General features: G+C 30.2%; 1 protein-coding gene across 1 annotated transcript in view; it reads left to right on the forward strand.

Annotated features, from left to right (window-relative positions):
• Positions 1–15,572, forward strand: part of Plap (phospholipase A2 activator protein) — a 48,983-nt gene extending 33,411 nt beyond the window's left edge. The window contains exons 7-10 of the mRNA XM_067262292.1: positions 2,346–2,562; positions 10,421–10,534; positions 13,895–14,138; positions 14,214–15,572. Coding sequence (XP_067118393.1) covers positions 2,346–2,562; positions 10,421–10,534; positions 13,895–14,138; positions 14,214–14,787 — 1,149 coding nt within the window. The 3' untranslated portion in view covers positions 14,788–15,572. The remainder of the gene's footprint in view (positions 1–2,345; positions 2,563–10,420; positions 10,535–13,894; positions 14,139–14,213) is intronic.
• Positions 15,573–17,151: the final 1,579 nt, after the last annotated feature.

Below are 17,151 nucleotides of genomic sequence, written 5' to 3' on the forward strand. Positions count from 1 at the left end.
TGAGGTATATGTATGGTTGTCTTCAGTGGTTTCAGAAAATATGTTAGCAGATGAATGTGTGTATGGTGTACAAAGGATTTTCTAAAAGCATTCATACATTCTGACTTTAAATAAAGAAAAAGCTATTTGATGAGTTTGTAATTGAATTAATTGGCATATAACTCACTTCATCACATACCTACTTTCAAATTACCTGTTAAACCCAAATAACTTGGAGAGTTAAAACATCACTTAGTAGACTGGAATGATATAATAAACATTTCAATCAAAAGCCTTAAATTGTATTCCAATAAGGTTTTAATTCGAAAAATAGGTTTTTGATTAACATATCTGCAATTGAGATCATCTTTAGGTCTGTATATTCTATGATGGAATGATTGAATCGAACTACAATTTAAGGCTTTTGGTTGAAGTGTTTAATAACCTGGAGGTTATCCACATGAAATTGCATATGTATATGTAGGTATGTCTAAACTTAAGGATAAACACAATTGCTCTGAGAGAAGACCAATCTGCCCCAAGAACACTTGAATCACTTGGTGACAAGCCGCCATGACATTATGGGTGCTCCATCTCAGTTTGACATTCCACCTCAAATTGAGATACCTGTATTTATACTGACAGGTCTTTCTAGGTATTGGTAATCACTTCCATCTATTCTCACTTATGTTCAACTGCTGTATCTATCCTTTTCACCAAACACTTATTTTGATTGCTTTGATTTGTAAGATCCTACAAGTTGCTGTGTGTTTTCTTGTGTTAGATGTCAAGTTCTTGCCATATTTGACTGCATTCATCTGAAGTTCTCTCTAATCATGTACAAATGTCATCTGTCCTTAAGTTTTGGACATGTATATATTACAAATCAACTACATACTTTCCAAAAGGAAAGAGCACATGAATTTTGAAAAATGTTAAAAATACAAATTTTAAAGGATGAGGAAAGAGACTATTTTTTAAGTTTTTTTTTTTATAATTAAAGGGGTTAACATCTAAAAACATATGTTTCTTCTCCCTTTTTATTGATTAATTTTGATATGTTGTTGTCCTAAACTTTTGGAATCATTAGATATATTTGCTCATAATGAAAATTTAGATTTCTTAAAAACTTCTTATGGAAAAGGTGATCTCTTATATAAGTAATTTAATTTTTGGCAAGTGAGTTTTTATTGCGATTATATAAAATGTGTGCTTAGCATAAAACACCTTAAAGAATCATAAATAACCCCAGTAAGTAATTATAGACAAAAGAACTAATGTTTTCAATCCTTTCTACAGATTATCTTCAGGTCAATCTTGAATTGGAATGATCTTCAAATTTGTTCCATTTTTTTGAATATGTTTATAAATTTAAATTTTGTATGATCTAAAATGTTAGTCCTATTGTCCATGATTATTTATTGGAGTTACTGTATTTATGATTCTTTAAGGTGCTGTGTCTTGTGCTATGTACTTATATTATATTCACAACATTCTAGTTTAGAGGATATGCTGTTATTAATTTTAATAAAATGCTACTATATTATATCAAAGTTCAGTGGATGGCTAAACTGGAGAAAGATGAGTGGGGTGCTCTGTGATAAAAAAATAAACTGCAAAATGAAAAGAAGATTATACAAAAATGTGGTAAGACCTGCAATGATATACAGTGCTGAAATGTAGGACAATTATAAGAGCCCAGGAAAAGATGAAGATAGTGATGAGAAGACTGAGATGGATGTGTGAAGGAGGACAGAATTAGGAATGATTACATAAGGGGAACAATCAAGATGGGTCCTATGAGTAAGAAGATGCAAAAAATAGATTAAAGTGTTTTGGACATATGGAGAAAAGTGAAGACCATGTTGGAAAGGAGATTGGAAGTAATAGGGATGAGGAAGTGTGGAAGACCAATGCTGAGATGGAGAGACAAGATGGTAGAGGATTTGAGGAAGAGGGGATGGAGGAGAGAGGATGCCCTGGATTGAGAGAAGCAGAGAAAACGGATTAAAGATGGGATTGGTGACCACATATAAACATGGGAAAAAGCTAAGACAAAGAAGAAACTATTATATTATGTCAAAATCCTAAAAGTAGCTTATTGTAAAATTTGTATTCTTCCACATTATACTATATTATTTAAATAAAAGTTTATTTTACCTTATCACTTTGTTTTTTTCTCTTATGACCTCTTTCAGTTTTTGGAAAGTACATTGAGAGAAATATTCTGAGGATAATTTTATATCAAATACAAGAATTTGAATGCAATGAATATTTTTCTCAAAATTTGGATCTGTTTAATTACATGTATTTTTTCTATTAATATAATAAAATGTCATATTTTATTTATTCATTTATTTTTACAGGAATATGATTATGTTTTTGATGTGGAACTAGAACAAGGAAAATCTTTAAAACTGCCATACAATGTGACTGATGATCCATGGCAAACTGCCCAGCAGTTTATTCATAAGCATGATCTTAGTCAGTTGTTCCTTGATCAGACAGCTAATTTTATTATTAACAATACTAGAGGAATTACATTAGGTCAAATGACACCTACAGATTCTGATCCATTTACAGGTAAATATTATTTTTGTGTCATTTTATGCAAGCTCGTTTTAGAAATTCCATTCAATTTTTTAAATAAAATTTGTAATATAGTAAATGATTTTTATTAATATATTAGTAACAGTATTGTACATTAACTGTAATCAATCAGATTAAATACATTTTATTAAATTTCTTCTTTTTACAAGATTTAAACCAACAAAAACACTTGTAAAGAAATCAGAATTTAATTGTACATTTGATAAATATTTTCATAATTTAGTTATTCCATCTTCAGATCACTGTTAAAAACTTTTTAAATGTAAAATTAAGCATTTTTGCAGATTTGAATTCCATAAACAGTTGAATATAACCTTAATTTTATCAAATAATTTTTTTTTAACCTTATTAAATAAAAATAGAAATTTGAAAATTTTCTCAATTCTGTTCAAAGTAACATAAAGTATTCCAAAACATTAAAAAAATCATTAACAGACCAAATAATAGAAAATATTTTAAAAAGTTGCCATCTTTGAGTGTAAATGAAATTTCTTGAGATAAAACAATGATTCTTAGGGTGACATTTTTACTCTGTATGATAGAGTGCATAGTCTTGTTGTGATGTAGCTGAAAAAGCTATATTTATAAATTGTTGTAATGAAGAAACCAAATTGAACCTATAATATATAGAGTAATACTTTGCTATTAAACAATCAGATATGATTATTAACTGATAAATATGAAATATTTAAAGTAGTTAGTTCAGGATTGTAATTCTTAAAATCATATTTTTATATCTTTGGATCATTATAATAATTACAGTGCTGATTTCACTTCTTTATGTATCCTTTTATTTCATTAATTTGAAAAAGTTTATAGAAACATTACAGAATATGAAAATTTATAGCTAGTTCTAAAAAACTTTTTCATTCTTAAAAGGGGTAGAAACAAAGCTGAATGTTATGTCTAGAATCTGAACCTTGCCAATAAAACTACATATCATGAATGAAATGGAGAGTGATCTGTGATCATGAGAGAGGAGTGCCATGAGAAAATTAATATAATTTCTTGATCATAAAAATTTAAAAATTTATAATATATATTGTTATTACAGTAAAACCCTGTTTATCTGGCTCAAATGTGACCGGGCCTAATCTGGACGACCGAAAATCTGGAAAATTCGTTAACAACATAAATAACACAGTTTAGATGTACTGTACATTATATTTTACTTAATTGTACTATAGACTAGTACACGAAAATTTAGATTCTCTTCCCTTTCTACTCTGACTTCTTAACTCTATACAGTTATAATAAAAAGAATTTCTCTTTGTTGGAAACTGGTTTGTTTTTTCAACCTTTTAATTTTGATTCTACTTCATTTTTTATAAATGTTTTAGAGTTAAGAAGTCACTAATCCTCCAAGTCAGAAAGGGAAGAGAATTTAAATTTTCGTGTACTAGTCTATAGTACAATTAAGTAAGATTAGCAACAAAATCTGACTCATTGGTTTTTAAATAATTTTAATTTTTTAAATTATATTTCATTTATTGAACATTATATATACTTTTACAACAATATTAACAGTATAAAGCAAAAGACATATCTACATACAGTATCAGTTTGTTGTTTTTAAAAGCTGGTACAGTACATGTTCATAAGTTTCCTGACTGTGTGGAGTAGAACTTCTCTTTATGGCCTTTTTTAAGGTCAACCAGTAATTGAGCTTAATGCTCTGTAGGGAAACCAAAGGACTAATTTTAACTGAAGTAATTGTGATATACTGTACTGTATTTATTTTTGTTACCAGATCCTCAGTTATAAAGCCGCGCGTGTTCAAAATTGGCATTGAGCCAAGGGAAAATGGTATTACATCTGCAAAATTATATTCAGACATGAATGTACTAATTACAAGTTAGTTCTTTGATTTTTCTGCGTATAGGTATTACTGTATGTCTTTCTTTCTTATTTGAGATAAACCAGAGATCTGTATAAATGGAGTTCCACTGTTTATCTTATTTTCAGATATAAATGAAAATGTTATTCATTAAAAGTGATGAGTATTAATTAAACAAAAATTTACAAGATTAAATAAACATTTTTCATTTTATTTATTTATTTATCTATAACTTTTGTAAAAAATTATTTTAATTTAATTCTTAATTTATTTGATCTTAGTAACAATTCCAATTCCGAATTATATTGTTATGTTTTTGTTTTCAAAGATGGCAATGTTTTGAAATTTTTCTGAGACTTGTGATTCTAACTGGATAAAATTTGAATTTCTGTTGTTTAATTTATGTTACAAGCATATGATAAAGTATAAACTTAAGAAATATTTAAGGCATTTATATTGAAAGTTATGTTAATCAAGGAATTAGTGAATTTTGTTTTATTGGGTATATTTATTTAAAACATGTTTGACACATTGCAATTGTTGCATGGTACTGGAGTAAGTCTGAACCATCAAAGGCAGTATGACATTGTTATCCAGTTTGTGTGGGTTAACATGTGTAGCTAACTTTGCAGTTTTTTTTTTTTTTTTTTTAAACTCTTTCTACCCTGTGGATGCTAAGAGGATCTCTTTTAGTAAGCCCATTATGGGTTCAGCCAAGCCCACAGTGTGGCAGCTGGGTGGTGAGGGACTGAGCTTGACTTATCCAGATAGACCAGAAAGTTTCTGAAAAATTCTTGGGGCTTTTATGATCTGTCTGGATTCAATCCTGGGTCCCCCGGAGTGGTAGGCTGCCACCTTGGCCACTCAGTCATCTGGCCATCTTGCAGTGGGGTTTGAAAATGGTGTCTACTAGGTGAAGAATCCATCTAAACAAAATCCGTCCAAAAAAAAGTGGTGATTCCGTTTCTTGGAACAGAAGAATGTCAATCAGTAGTGATTCATAGATAAATGCAAACTGTTCATTATGTATCCAGTATGTTGAAGATGACAATGGTTGATTGGCATTTACAAGAAATATACTACACTTTGCATAGTAACACAGAAAATGTTCCAATGTGACATCATTGGAACATTTTCTGTTTTATTATGCAAAGTGTAGTATATTTCTTGTAAAAATTGTGACAAGAGATGAAACTTGTAACTACTGAATTCATTGGAAAAGCTGTAAGCATGCAATGGAAGCATGTGGGTTTGCCAGGATCAGAGAAATTAAGGGCAAACCATCTGCTAGGAAAATTATAGTCACTGTGTTATTTGATATTAAAGGACCCTTACTTATAGAATTCAAACTGCAAGATGAAAGCATCAATGCATACTACTACAATACTGCATTGCAACATTGTGTAAACAAGATAGGCAGGAAACCTGTGATAGTATCCTGCTGCATGATAATACTTAACCATACATAGTTCACTTGATTCAGAAACAGTGTAAAATATTGATATATAAATATATTGAAGCTACAAAAATGACTTCATTTTTCATCATTCGCAAACACCAATGACAGTCCAAAACAATTTTCATTTATGGAGATGATTTCACGCTGCCCCTCTACCAAAAAAAATGCAAAATGGTTAAAAATATCCTCTGTGATTATTGCCAGTACCATAATTCACAATACAAATGATTAAAATTAAAAATTTGGCCAATGCTATTTACATTAAAATATAATATAACTATTTTGCAGCTTTAATGCATTTTATATTTTAATGTAAATACAGTCAGCCAAATTTTTAATTTTGATCATTTGTATTGTGAGTACCATGTGATGAGAAGTACTGAAACATCCTCTTAAGCCCAGACCTATCACTGTGTAATTTTAATTTTTTTGGGCTCTAGATAAAAGCCCTGAAGGGGCAGCATTGTTATTCAAGTACAAACAGTGTAGCAGTTCTTTATGTAATTTGAAAATTGTTAGTTATATACTTAATCATAGTCATTTACAAAAAATTTTTTAAGGGAGACAAAGTTTGAAGACAAGTAATTAAGTCAATAAATTTTTATTTAATTGGGGGTTATTTTCCACAAGTAGATTATTGAATGTAAAAACACAAAGCATCCCATGATTGAAGGCATAAGGTTACCCATCTCAATCACTTTTACAATATAATCATGCTGATTGCAAATGCCCATGTACTTAATATTAAACCATTTTGAAATAAACATCTTTCATCAATTTGTAAAATCAGTTTCCTGTAATAAAAATAAATCAGTTTAACAGGGATGCACAACCTGCAGCCCCCTTTCAATGTTTATGTGGCCTGCATCCAGTACAGGCCAAATCCCTTCTTTCAAAAGTTTCTAAGTATAGAACTTTTTCCCTTTCACAAAGTCATTGGCACCCAACTGTTTTATGACTTTCCCTGAGGTGAGAAATAGGGGATTGAAGTTCTTCCATTTCTAGCTAACACACTTTCTGGTTTAGATATTGAATGTTTTAAGTCTAATACATAGTATTATAATGATTTTTAGAAGAATCAAATAGAATAAAATGACATTAGAATGTCATTTCCAATGTTATCAGGAACTTTCTATTTTGATCAGAAATTTTCAATTTTATGCTTCGGAAAACTTGCTTATCTGTCTAAACAGTGTCAAATAACATAAAAATAAATAAAAATAGTGCTGAAAAACCATGAAAATAACGATTTTTTAGCACTTGTTTACATTTTAGATTCTGATTGGTCGAATTTGAATCATCAGTCTTTTCTGAAATGATGCTTATTTGTCAACCTAATGTCATTCAAACTAGAAAATACCAATCAGAGTTCAAAAAGGAATGTACAAAAGCTATAACAACCGATTATTTACAACAAAGTCTCTCCATAGACTAACAATAGAAAAAAATTTTTAATTATTATGTTGCACCAAGAAAATTAATAGCTGGAATAGAGTCATACGACTAAAAGGAAGCCGATTGCAGTAACAAGTTTTGGATTTAATAATTATTTCAAACCGCATCAAGTCATAAATTTTCCTGTGATTATCAATACTGCCCACAGCTAAAGTATTGGGTTGTTCGGAAAGTAATTTCGTTTTTTCCATAGAAAAATAAACGCAATATTCTTATAATAAATAAATGTTTTATTGAATTATATATTGACCATTTTGGTCAAATACCTGTTGTCATTGTTTCTGGTAGTAGCATGATTTCACATTCATAAAAATTTTGATCGTTGTTAACAAAAATCTGATCCAAGTGATTTTTGACATTGTCATTTCAAGTAAATGTCTTACAGTTAAAAAAAATTTGTATAGACCGGAACAAGTAATAATCTGAGTGTGCCCTATCTGGCGAATATGGTTGGTGCGATAACACATCCCATCTAAGCTATAACAGTTTCTGACGAGTTACCAAACTTGTGTGAAATTTGGCGTTATCATGGTAAAACACTACACTTTGTTTGTTGATCAATTCTGGCCTTTTCTGTTTGATTATATTACTCAATTTGTTTACTCGATGGCAGTACACTTTCGAATCAATTGTTAAATTGTCTGGTAAAAGCTCAAAAAAAATTTCTTTAAAATCCCACCATAGAGAGCATCTCTCTTTAATAACATGTGGAACCCATATATCGAGCTTTGAAATGAAACTAATTCGTTTTAAGTAGTAATAAACGGTTCAATTTAACAGATTTAATCTCTTAGTGATTTCACATGTTGTTATACGGCAGATTTCTTCAATCGGTACCTTTATTTTGTTTTCATTGGCTTCGAAATGACCATCCAGAATGTGGTGTATCTTCAATATTAAAATTGCCAGAACGCAATTTTGTAAACCAGTTTTGGCACTGTCTTTCTCTCAACACATCTTTTCCAAACATGTACCACAATTTTTTTCTTGTTTGAACAGCATTTTGATTTTTTAGTTATAAAAAAGCAAAATATGCCGAAAATGATGCTTTCGATTTTCCATATTTGATGGGTCACCGAAAAAAAAAAAACAATTGTACAGAATCAAACAAAATTTTTTACAAATAAGCCTTAAAATGTCAGCTGTCGAAGTATATAATGAAAATGTGGTTTAAAATAAAATTGGCTGGTAAAAATACATCTAATTCCTCTAGTAATAAAAAAACGAGGTTTATGTGAGCTTAGGTAAACAAAAATGGCGGAACTTCCGGCCGCCATCTTGATTACGACTATCAGCGAAATTATTTATGCAAATTAGGCCTCGCCGATTATTAGACACTAATAATCCCTATTTTAAATCTATTTTATGTAAAAAGTAATTATTAAATTGAAAAAACAGATTTACTTACATTAAGATTCTTCTTTTCCCTTTTTCCGACGCTTGTTTTTTACAACAGTTGATTCTGACGGACCGGTCTGATTTCGTTTCTTCTTAGTGGTTTTTTCGCTCTTTTTTGTAACGTCACATTTCTTGCATGTTTCCTTTTTCACTTTTTTCTTATTAGTACAAACGGGAGCGGCGGGAACAGTCTCTGGTTCTTTCCATTCGGGAATTCTGCCTGATCCAGGAAATATCTTTCTTAAATGTTGTAAGAATATATAAAATCTTTCGCCGGGTTTCTTAGATGGCCAATCTAAAAACTTCTTGTACATAAATGCATACATGTACGAATCGGATAGATCGTCGGTATAATGTTTCGGCAGATTTTTTTTTATTTTTTAAATACCCCCAGTCTTTCAATATTTTGGGTGTGATCGCCAGTAGTTGGATTAACGAAATTTTCCGAATGGTTGACTGTTCTATGTTCAATATCGAATCCGTGCAGATCGTCTATATGCGTATAGCCTTTCCACTCGTCGGTCAGGACTGTACTCCCTGAGTTAACAAATTTAGAAATTATCCAGTTTAAGGTGATTTTGGATCGATCAGTTCACTTGACAAATAAAGCAGTTCCTGTCTTCTTCTGCATATTTCACCGACAACCCATTTTGTACTTTTCAGTTTCCGACCTCTTTCATATTTGCGTTTGCATATGACTGTTTCGTCTATTGCTACAGTTTTGTTTGGCCCACCAATTTTAAATGTAGTTAAATTATGCATAGCAACCATCATTACAAAACGGATGTGGTTTGACCAGTCTATTCCAGCTCTATTAGAAATATCTGAGGCTAAGGCGGCTGTTGTAGTAGAGCAGTCTAATCCAATGTAATGCCACACAAACGAAAAATTCCAATTCCATGAGATTTTGCCGCATTTCCCTTTAAATGTTCCTTCAAAAGCTGAAGAGTTGCTTCTGCATGTTTGGCATCGCATAACACATGATTCTCTGTCAATTCGATAGATTTTACATAAATTAGAACACTTTTTACACAGATCCTGTACGTGCTGTATTCCTAACGTTACTGCTAATTTAAAACCTTTATCAATTCTGGTATCAATACCTAATTCGGAAAAGTCAGATTAGAACAATTGGAAAAACGATTGAGAGATGCATTCAGCCCAAAATGCTTCAGAATTAATATTAAACGAACCCATTTTTAACAAATTACTATTAATAAATAACTAAATTCAAAAATTAGGAGTTTTAAAAAACTCAAATTCAGTATCAACGCAAAATCTACAATTCTCCTACCATGTCTCCACACAAGGGGCGTTTCAAAAAATAATTTGCATATCACGACACAATCGTCAGCAGCTCCCTCTACTTCGCAACTCGTTTAGTCATTACATTCGAGATTACCGGAAGTGCCGCCATTTTGTATACCTAAGCTCACATTAACCAAAAACGAAATTACTTTCCGAACAACCCAATAAATAGACTCCTTGTGTCAACAAAGAGGGTTGTAAAATGGTCCACCCTTGGTCAGTAAACGTAATCCTAACCTGGCCCGTCTTCAGAAAAGGTTGTGCATCCCTGAATTTTTTTGTAAAATATTTTCAATTTTTATATTAATTTAAAGGTTTATTCTTGTAATTATTGTTTACAATTTGATTTAAAATTGCCTATAAATTTTTTATAGGTGGTTCTAGATATGTACCAGGAGCAGTCCAATCTCCATTGTCTCCAAATGGTACTGATCCTTTTACAGGTCAAAAACGATATCAACCTGAAACTGCTGGTGATTGCCAAAAGGGTAATTGTCAAAATATCTTTATAAATTTTAAAATATAGAATATACATAAGGTAATTCTAATATTCTTATTTGGAACTGTTGTCCTAAATAAACATAATGAATTATACATACATTATTTCTGCTTTCTAAAATACCTTATCTGTAATAAAACAACCATCAGGATTCCAGAGTAAATTTCCTTAAAGAATAATTATTTCTACAATAATAAATCTTTTGACAATGTTTTCATTAGTTATAGAAATTACAGATTACAATTGAATCGGTGAGTGGAAAAACAGTACAACTCTGAAATTGTCAGTTTTTAATTGACATAGCCAAAATCACATTTAAACGTGGGCCTTCCTGATGAGTTGAACAGAAGTATAACTAACACACTGTGTACGCATTTACAAGACTACCTGTTATGTTATTGGATGGAAAAATGATATAACTCCTGGAGTTATGATATTGGGTGGAAGAACGTTGTATGTTCTCCTTATACAAATAACACAATCTGTTAATGTATAATAACACAATGTTCTCCTTATACAATATACAGTTGCAAATTAAAACCATATACAGTATCAGTAATCAAATATACAGATGTAACTGACTTCAAAAGCTGGTGGCCAAACTATTATAAAAAAATCCTGCAAATCACCTGTTCAAGGAAATAATGAAACCTTCTCAGTTTCAACCTACAATCAGTTAATCTATGACAGTTTCTACACCAGGTTATATAGGGTCTTTCAACAAAACGTGTCATTTTAAATCAACAAAAAAATGCAATATTTTTGTGAAAAGTGGTGATATTTTTATTTTAATCCAAAGTACAAACTCTGAGGTTAGTAATGGAACACAATATCTGCCAAATGTTCTCCTCAGTTCTTACAAATGGTCATTCTTTTGATGAAATTTTCACATAATAGTGGCTGTATTTGCCAATAGTAGCTGTAATATTGTCTTTGAGTGCTTGAATCATTGCTGGAGCATTGGTGTAGACTTTACCTTTAATGTAGCCCAAAGAAAAAAGTCTAATGATGTTAAATTGCTTGATCTTGGCAGCCAATTGAAGTCGCCATTTCGAGAAATCATGTGTCTAGGAAATTTTTCATGCAATAGAGCCATCGTTTCACAAGCTGTGGGCAGGTGGTGTGGTGCTGTCCTGTTGAAAATAGATGTTGTCTTCATCCATAGCATCAACTTTAGGCCAAAAAAGTCAATCAACATGATTTCAACTTAGTCAGTCAACTCAGTTTTCAGCCACATCTCTCAGCTACAGCGGTGATATTTCCAGGTGATTTGGCCGGACTAGCACGAGTTGGAGTCTTCACATCACTAACTTGTCTGAGACATTCAAATTTATTGATTAAATTCACTATGACTGTGCTGTGCAAGAAGGCACTTGATGAGGACCAAAAGTAGTATGAACTTTATGACCCATCTCTGCAATATTTTCACTGTTTTTTGTAGTGAATTTTCACTACTTCAATGCAATGTGCAACTGTGTATCAATCCATATTTGAAAGCCTCCTAGTTTTTACTTATCAAATGTCATCATAATGACAAATGTATGTTGACAGTTGAAAAATGGCGCAAAATTTAAAATGACACCTCTTGTTGAAAGACCCAGTATTCTGGTGTCGTTTCTGTTAGTCGTTTTATCGGAGGACTACATACAAACACTTTTAAACTGCTCAAGCCTCACGTCACTCCAACTTTTCCAAATGGACCAGCCTACAAGAAACCATTACCAATCAATGTGAAGAAGATCAATGATATAAAAAAGTCTTGAAGTATATGGGTGGCGAAATCTTGTAGTTTTCATATCATATTACGTCTTGGGAGACAAGCAATGAAGATCAGCAGGAATCATAATGTAATCATTATAGTTCTAGGCCATCATATTATGTAAAAAATCAGTAATAAAGGCATTCTTATTAAAATGAGTTACTTTTTTTTACGTTTAACAATTATTGACTGGAAAAACGGTATAACTCCAAGTTTTGTTTTTGGCTGTACAGCTTCTCAGGATGCACTTAATGAAACTTGCTTGGCAAGGTCTTGTAGAGGGAGTCATTCCTTACAACTTCTCTGTTCACTTGACTGTTGTAAAATGTACACTTTTTACTCAAAACACATTTTTGTGTTTATCTCAAAACAAGGATTTTGGAGTTGTACTGTTTTTCCACTCACCGATTCAATTACTTTATAGATATTTTATAAACTAAAAACTTATAGTTACAGAAATTCAAATTGAAATGTATATTATTTCTACATTCCATAATCAGTGTTAACTAATCTATTTTTACAGAATTCAAATATCTTTCCTATCTTTGTCTTGAGCTCATATTATTTAAAATTTATGCAGATAATGCTGAAATGTTACACACACGTTTACATACACATCAATACTAATTATATAAGTTACGAAACAATAAAATACTCTTTTCTTTAGATGAAGTAAGAATAGCTGAGATTGTTGAATTATAAGAAAATATTTTGTTTTTTCAAAATGCTTTTTCATTCAAAATTACATGTATGAAATACATAGCGATAACTAAGCAATAACTAAGCATGAATTATTCTAATGATCAAATGATAAGGTTGGATTAGCTAAGAATTATTTGTTTTAGAAAACTAAAATAAATTAATCAATAGCCAGGTGCATTTGTTCATTCCTATTTTAAAAAATATAATAATAATAAATAAGTTTGGTTTATTAATATAGAAAATAAATTTTAAACTTAATTATTTTTCAAGTTAAGCTAAGTTTAATAAATTCAGAAAATTAATTCATTGTAAATAATAATTACAATATATATTATATTATATATATATATATTTTAATAAAATATACAATTTTCTGACTTGAAACCTAGATTATATATTTATAATATAGTGGTATTGAAAATTTAAAACACATAATTAGCCTGGAATTTAGCTTAGTGTGGTTTAGATGTAATTATAAAATACTTGTGGAATTGTGGGTTTATTTGAGAGAAATTAACAGTAAACACACTTTGTAAAGTTTATTGTCATAAAATTAACAGATAGTAATATATTTACCTACTTACAGGAACAAATTATTTCAAATATTAAGAAATTTATTAATTTAATTCTAAAATTCAAAAATATAATTTCATCAATTCCTATAAAATTGATTGATTGATCACATTAATTAATAAGCATCCATTTTTAGAATAAATCTGATAGGTCTAATGTTTTTTTTTTTTTCCATTTTATTATCCTATTATATTTCTGTTTCCACATAACTTGTTGAAAATTTTATAGAATCATTTTCTTCCCTTGATAAAATATTAAACTCAGTGAAATGAACTAAGATTATATATATAACATTGCATCATATTATATTTATAGGTGATAAAATGACTGTTGAAGATACAGTAAAAAATACATATTTTCCTCAGGCTGAATTTGTCAAGTTTGATTTAGCTAACATAGATGGAATAACAAGTAAAATGAAGGAGTTTAATAATAAAGTACCTGTTGAGCAGCAGTTGGCAGATGATGAATTAACTGAATTATTACAACTTATCGAACCTTCCAAAGAACCTACTAATCAACAGATGGCTTCACTGGAAAAAATAATTCATTGGCCGAAAAGGTAAAAAAATTTTTATTGAAAAATTAAATATATGATTATTAAATGTATAATATAATTATATTATGGTATTGCAGAAATGGTGTTTCCAGGATTAGATATTTTGCGTTTAGCTGTTCGTGAAATAAATGTAAATAGAAGAGTATGTGAAGCTGCAGGGATGCAGTTGATTAATCATCTTCTTACTTTTTTATTTCCCGAAAGTCAGCCGGCAAATAAAATGCTTGCTCTTCGAACATTATCTAATTTATTTACACATCCTCCCGGAGAAAAATTATTAGCTAGTCAAAGAGAGAGAATTTTAAATTTTGCTTCTCATTGTTCTGCATCAGACAATAAAAACGTTCAGATCTCTTTAGCAACCTTGTATCTCAATTATGCTGTCTTACTTCAAAATTCTACGATAGAAATCAAATCCCAGTGCTTAAATAGAATATTTCAAGCGTTGTCTAATTACAATGATAGTGAAGCACAGTTTAGGCTTCTAGTGAGTTTAGGAACTTTTATATGGAAGGACGAACCTGCAATTAATTACGCAAAATTATTAGATTTTCCAGCATATGTAGAAAAAATGACAGAAGTTAAAGATCCCTCAAAGGTAGGTTTATGTGCAGAATATCTATTGTCTGTTTTCTATACCATCAATTAAAAGTGCGTTTAAAAGCATCATAACTGTTAAATAACTGAATTGCAATTGATGCTGTAACTCGATATGTTAACATATCTGTGATGTAAAACTGTTGTTTTGAATTAACATTGCAGTGTGTCTAATACTTGGTATTAGAAACAGAATTTTCATGAAGTTGGCTAATAGATTACTTGGGTCCAAATGTTATTTTATATAGTATTTGAAATTTAAATTAAATCTTTACATTAAGAAGTAAATTTATATTATACACTTCTAGGAATCATAAATTATCGAACAACTACTCTGTGATAATAATGCCTAAATTCACATATTATCTTCTTTATGAAGAAATATGTGGTACTCAAAGTTAAAGCCAACTTCATTATTATTAAAAGGGTGGATATTTAAATAAATAAACTCATCAGCATATCAAATACTTGAATATAATTATTACGGAAATTCTTCCAACAACTAAGGATATTGCTGATAATCGATGAAGTTTTTTTGCTTACTTTATGTATGATGATTTTTTAATAAAGTATTTTGAATTAAATGTAAATTATATACATATATATATATTGAGTGAATATTCAAATTGTAAGATATATTTTTCAAATGTGATTAGTGAGTTTGTATACTGTTGATTGTCAATGTGCTTAAAATTTACTTAGAATGTTTCTAAAAAAGAAAATTAAGGCATTTATGTTGTTTATGAAGAAAATATATATATATATATATTGTAATATTGAAGTGATATTTCATTATTGTCTTGGTTTTTTTCAGATGAAATAAAATTATTATTGGAATAGTTTTTCTTTAATAATGCTGCTCAAAAGCAACTTAAAATAAATTTTAGAACCACTATCAATATTTTTACAGTTAGTTTATGTTTTCGAATTTTCAGTTTTATTTATATGAGGATCTCATCAAAAAGTATAACACATTTTTTCCTTGAAAAAAGTCATATTTGCTTAGACTTCATATATTCATCCTCTTCAAAATACTCATCTCTAACTACTCTCTCTTGTGAAAGCAATTCTGAAAATCACTTTTTGGAATTGCCATCAGTACTTCACTGCATTGTCTTTGATGTTGTATTATTGTTAAATCTTAATTTCTTTAATGACATCTTCAGTTTGGGGAAGAGGCAGAAATTGCAGGGAGCTTAGTTTGGCAAGTAGAGGAGGCTGCTGTACTTGTGCTATTCCATGTTTGGTAGGAAATCCCTGAATCCAGGTGCAATAAATGCCCATTCATTGCATATAATTCAGGTGCTTCCAAGTACTGCTTTGCCACAGATGTGGTTTCTTGCAGCAGACTGTATCCCAGGAAGTGCCAAAACATTTGCAGGTGATTTCTATTGTTGAGAGATGGTAACGTATTCATTACTGTCAACTGATGCTTTTCCATCTTTGAAATGGCACTACTATTTAATTTGGGTTTTCTCCCTAGCATCATTTCTAAGGCTAGGACATCTAGGCACTAAAGATGATATAGTTATAAAAAAAACTATTTGTAATTTTTAATGCCTAGATATCCTAGTCTTAATCATTACCAAAGGCTTTCTGTGGCTTTTTAATGGTTTTCACTTGTTTGTCAATAAGCAATTTGCATCAAATTTGCTGCTCAATGAACAGATCTCTGTGCTTTGTCTAAGAAAACAGCAATGGATAAGCACATAAAGTACAAATATAAACATTGATTAACCCAGTACGGTGGATTAATTGGGAACATCAGAACCTGACTAATTTGTCCCAGTAAAGCAAATTTTTAGGAAAGAGAGAAAATCTAAGATACAAAATGATCAATAAAGACAGAAACTGAATTTATTTACACATGTATTCACACTGAATATTAAAGTTCAAGAATAACATATTAAAATATAATTGTTAAACACAAAAAAATTATGCCTGATAAATTTCTGAAAAAATGTCTTGACACATTTTCTTTATGCTTTGCAAATGGACAAAATCAATGTAGGCATCCAACACAGAAATAGGACTCATTTCCATCTTGCATAAAATACATGTATTGTTTTAGTTCAGAAATAAATTTTCTGGCTTCTTAGTCAACAAGTCTTGATTAGGAGTTTCGTCTCCGTCACTTTTCTTATCTTCTTTAGTTTTTAGGTATTTTTTCAAAACAACTTGTTCAATAATTGCATCTACACAGTCCTCACTTTCATTGTAACATGAAAGGTCATTATCAATTTATAAAAATTCTTTGTTTTGTGTAGTTCATAAGAGATTTCACTGTCATTATTGGCTATATCTGCCATTTTCTGTTCTGAAGTCTTAAAACTGCAATGAAAAAAGCAGTTTCAAATTGTGCTACAGCTTGCTTTTGTTCAACTACCATTGGCATATTGTATTGTTTGTAAAATAG

This window comes from Centruroides vittatus, unplaced genomic scaffold (genome assembly GCF_030686945.1).
Source record: "Centruroides vittatus isolate TY-2023 unplaced genomic scaffold, ASM3068694v2 contig_1427, whole genome shotgun sequence".
NCBI classification, from domain to species: domain Eukaryota; kingdom Metazoa; phylum Arthropoda; class Arachnida; order Scorpiones; family Buthidae; genus Centruroides; species Centruroides vittatus.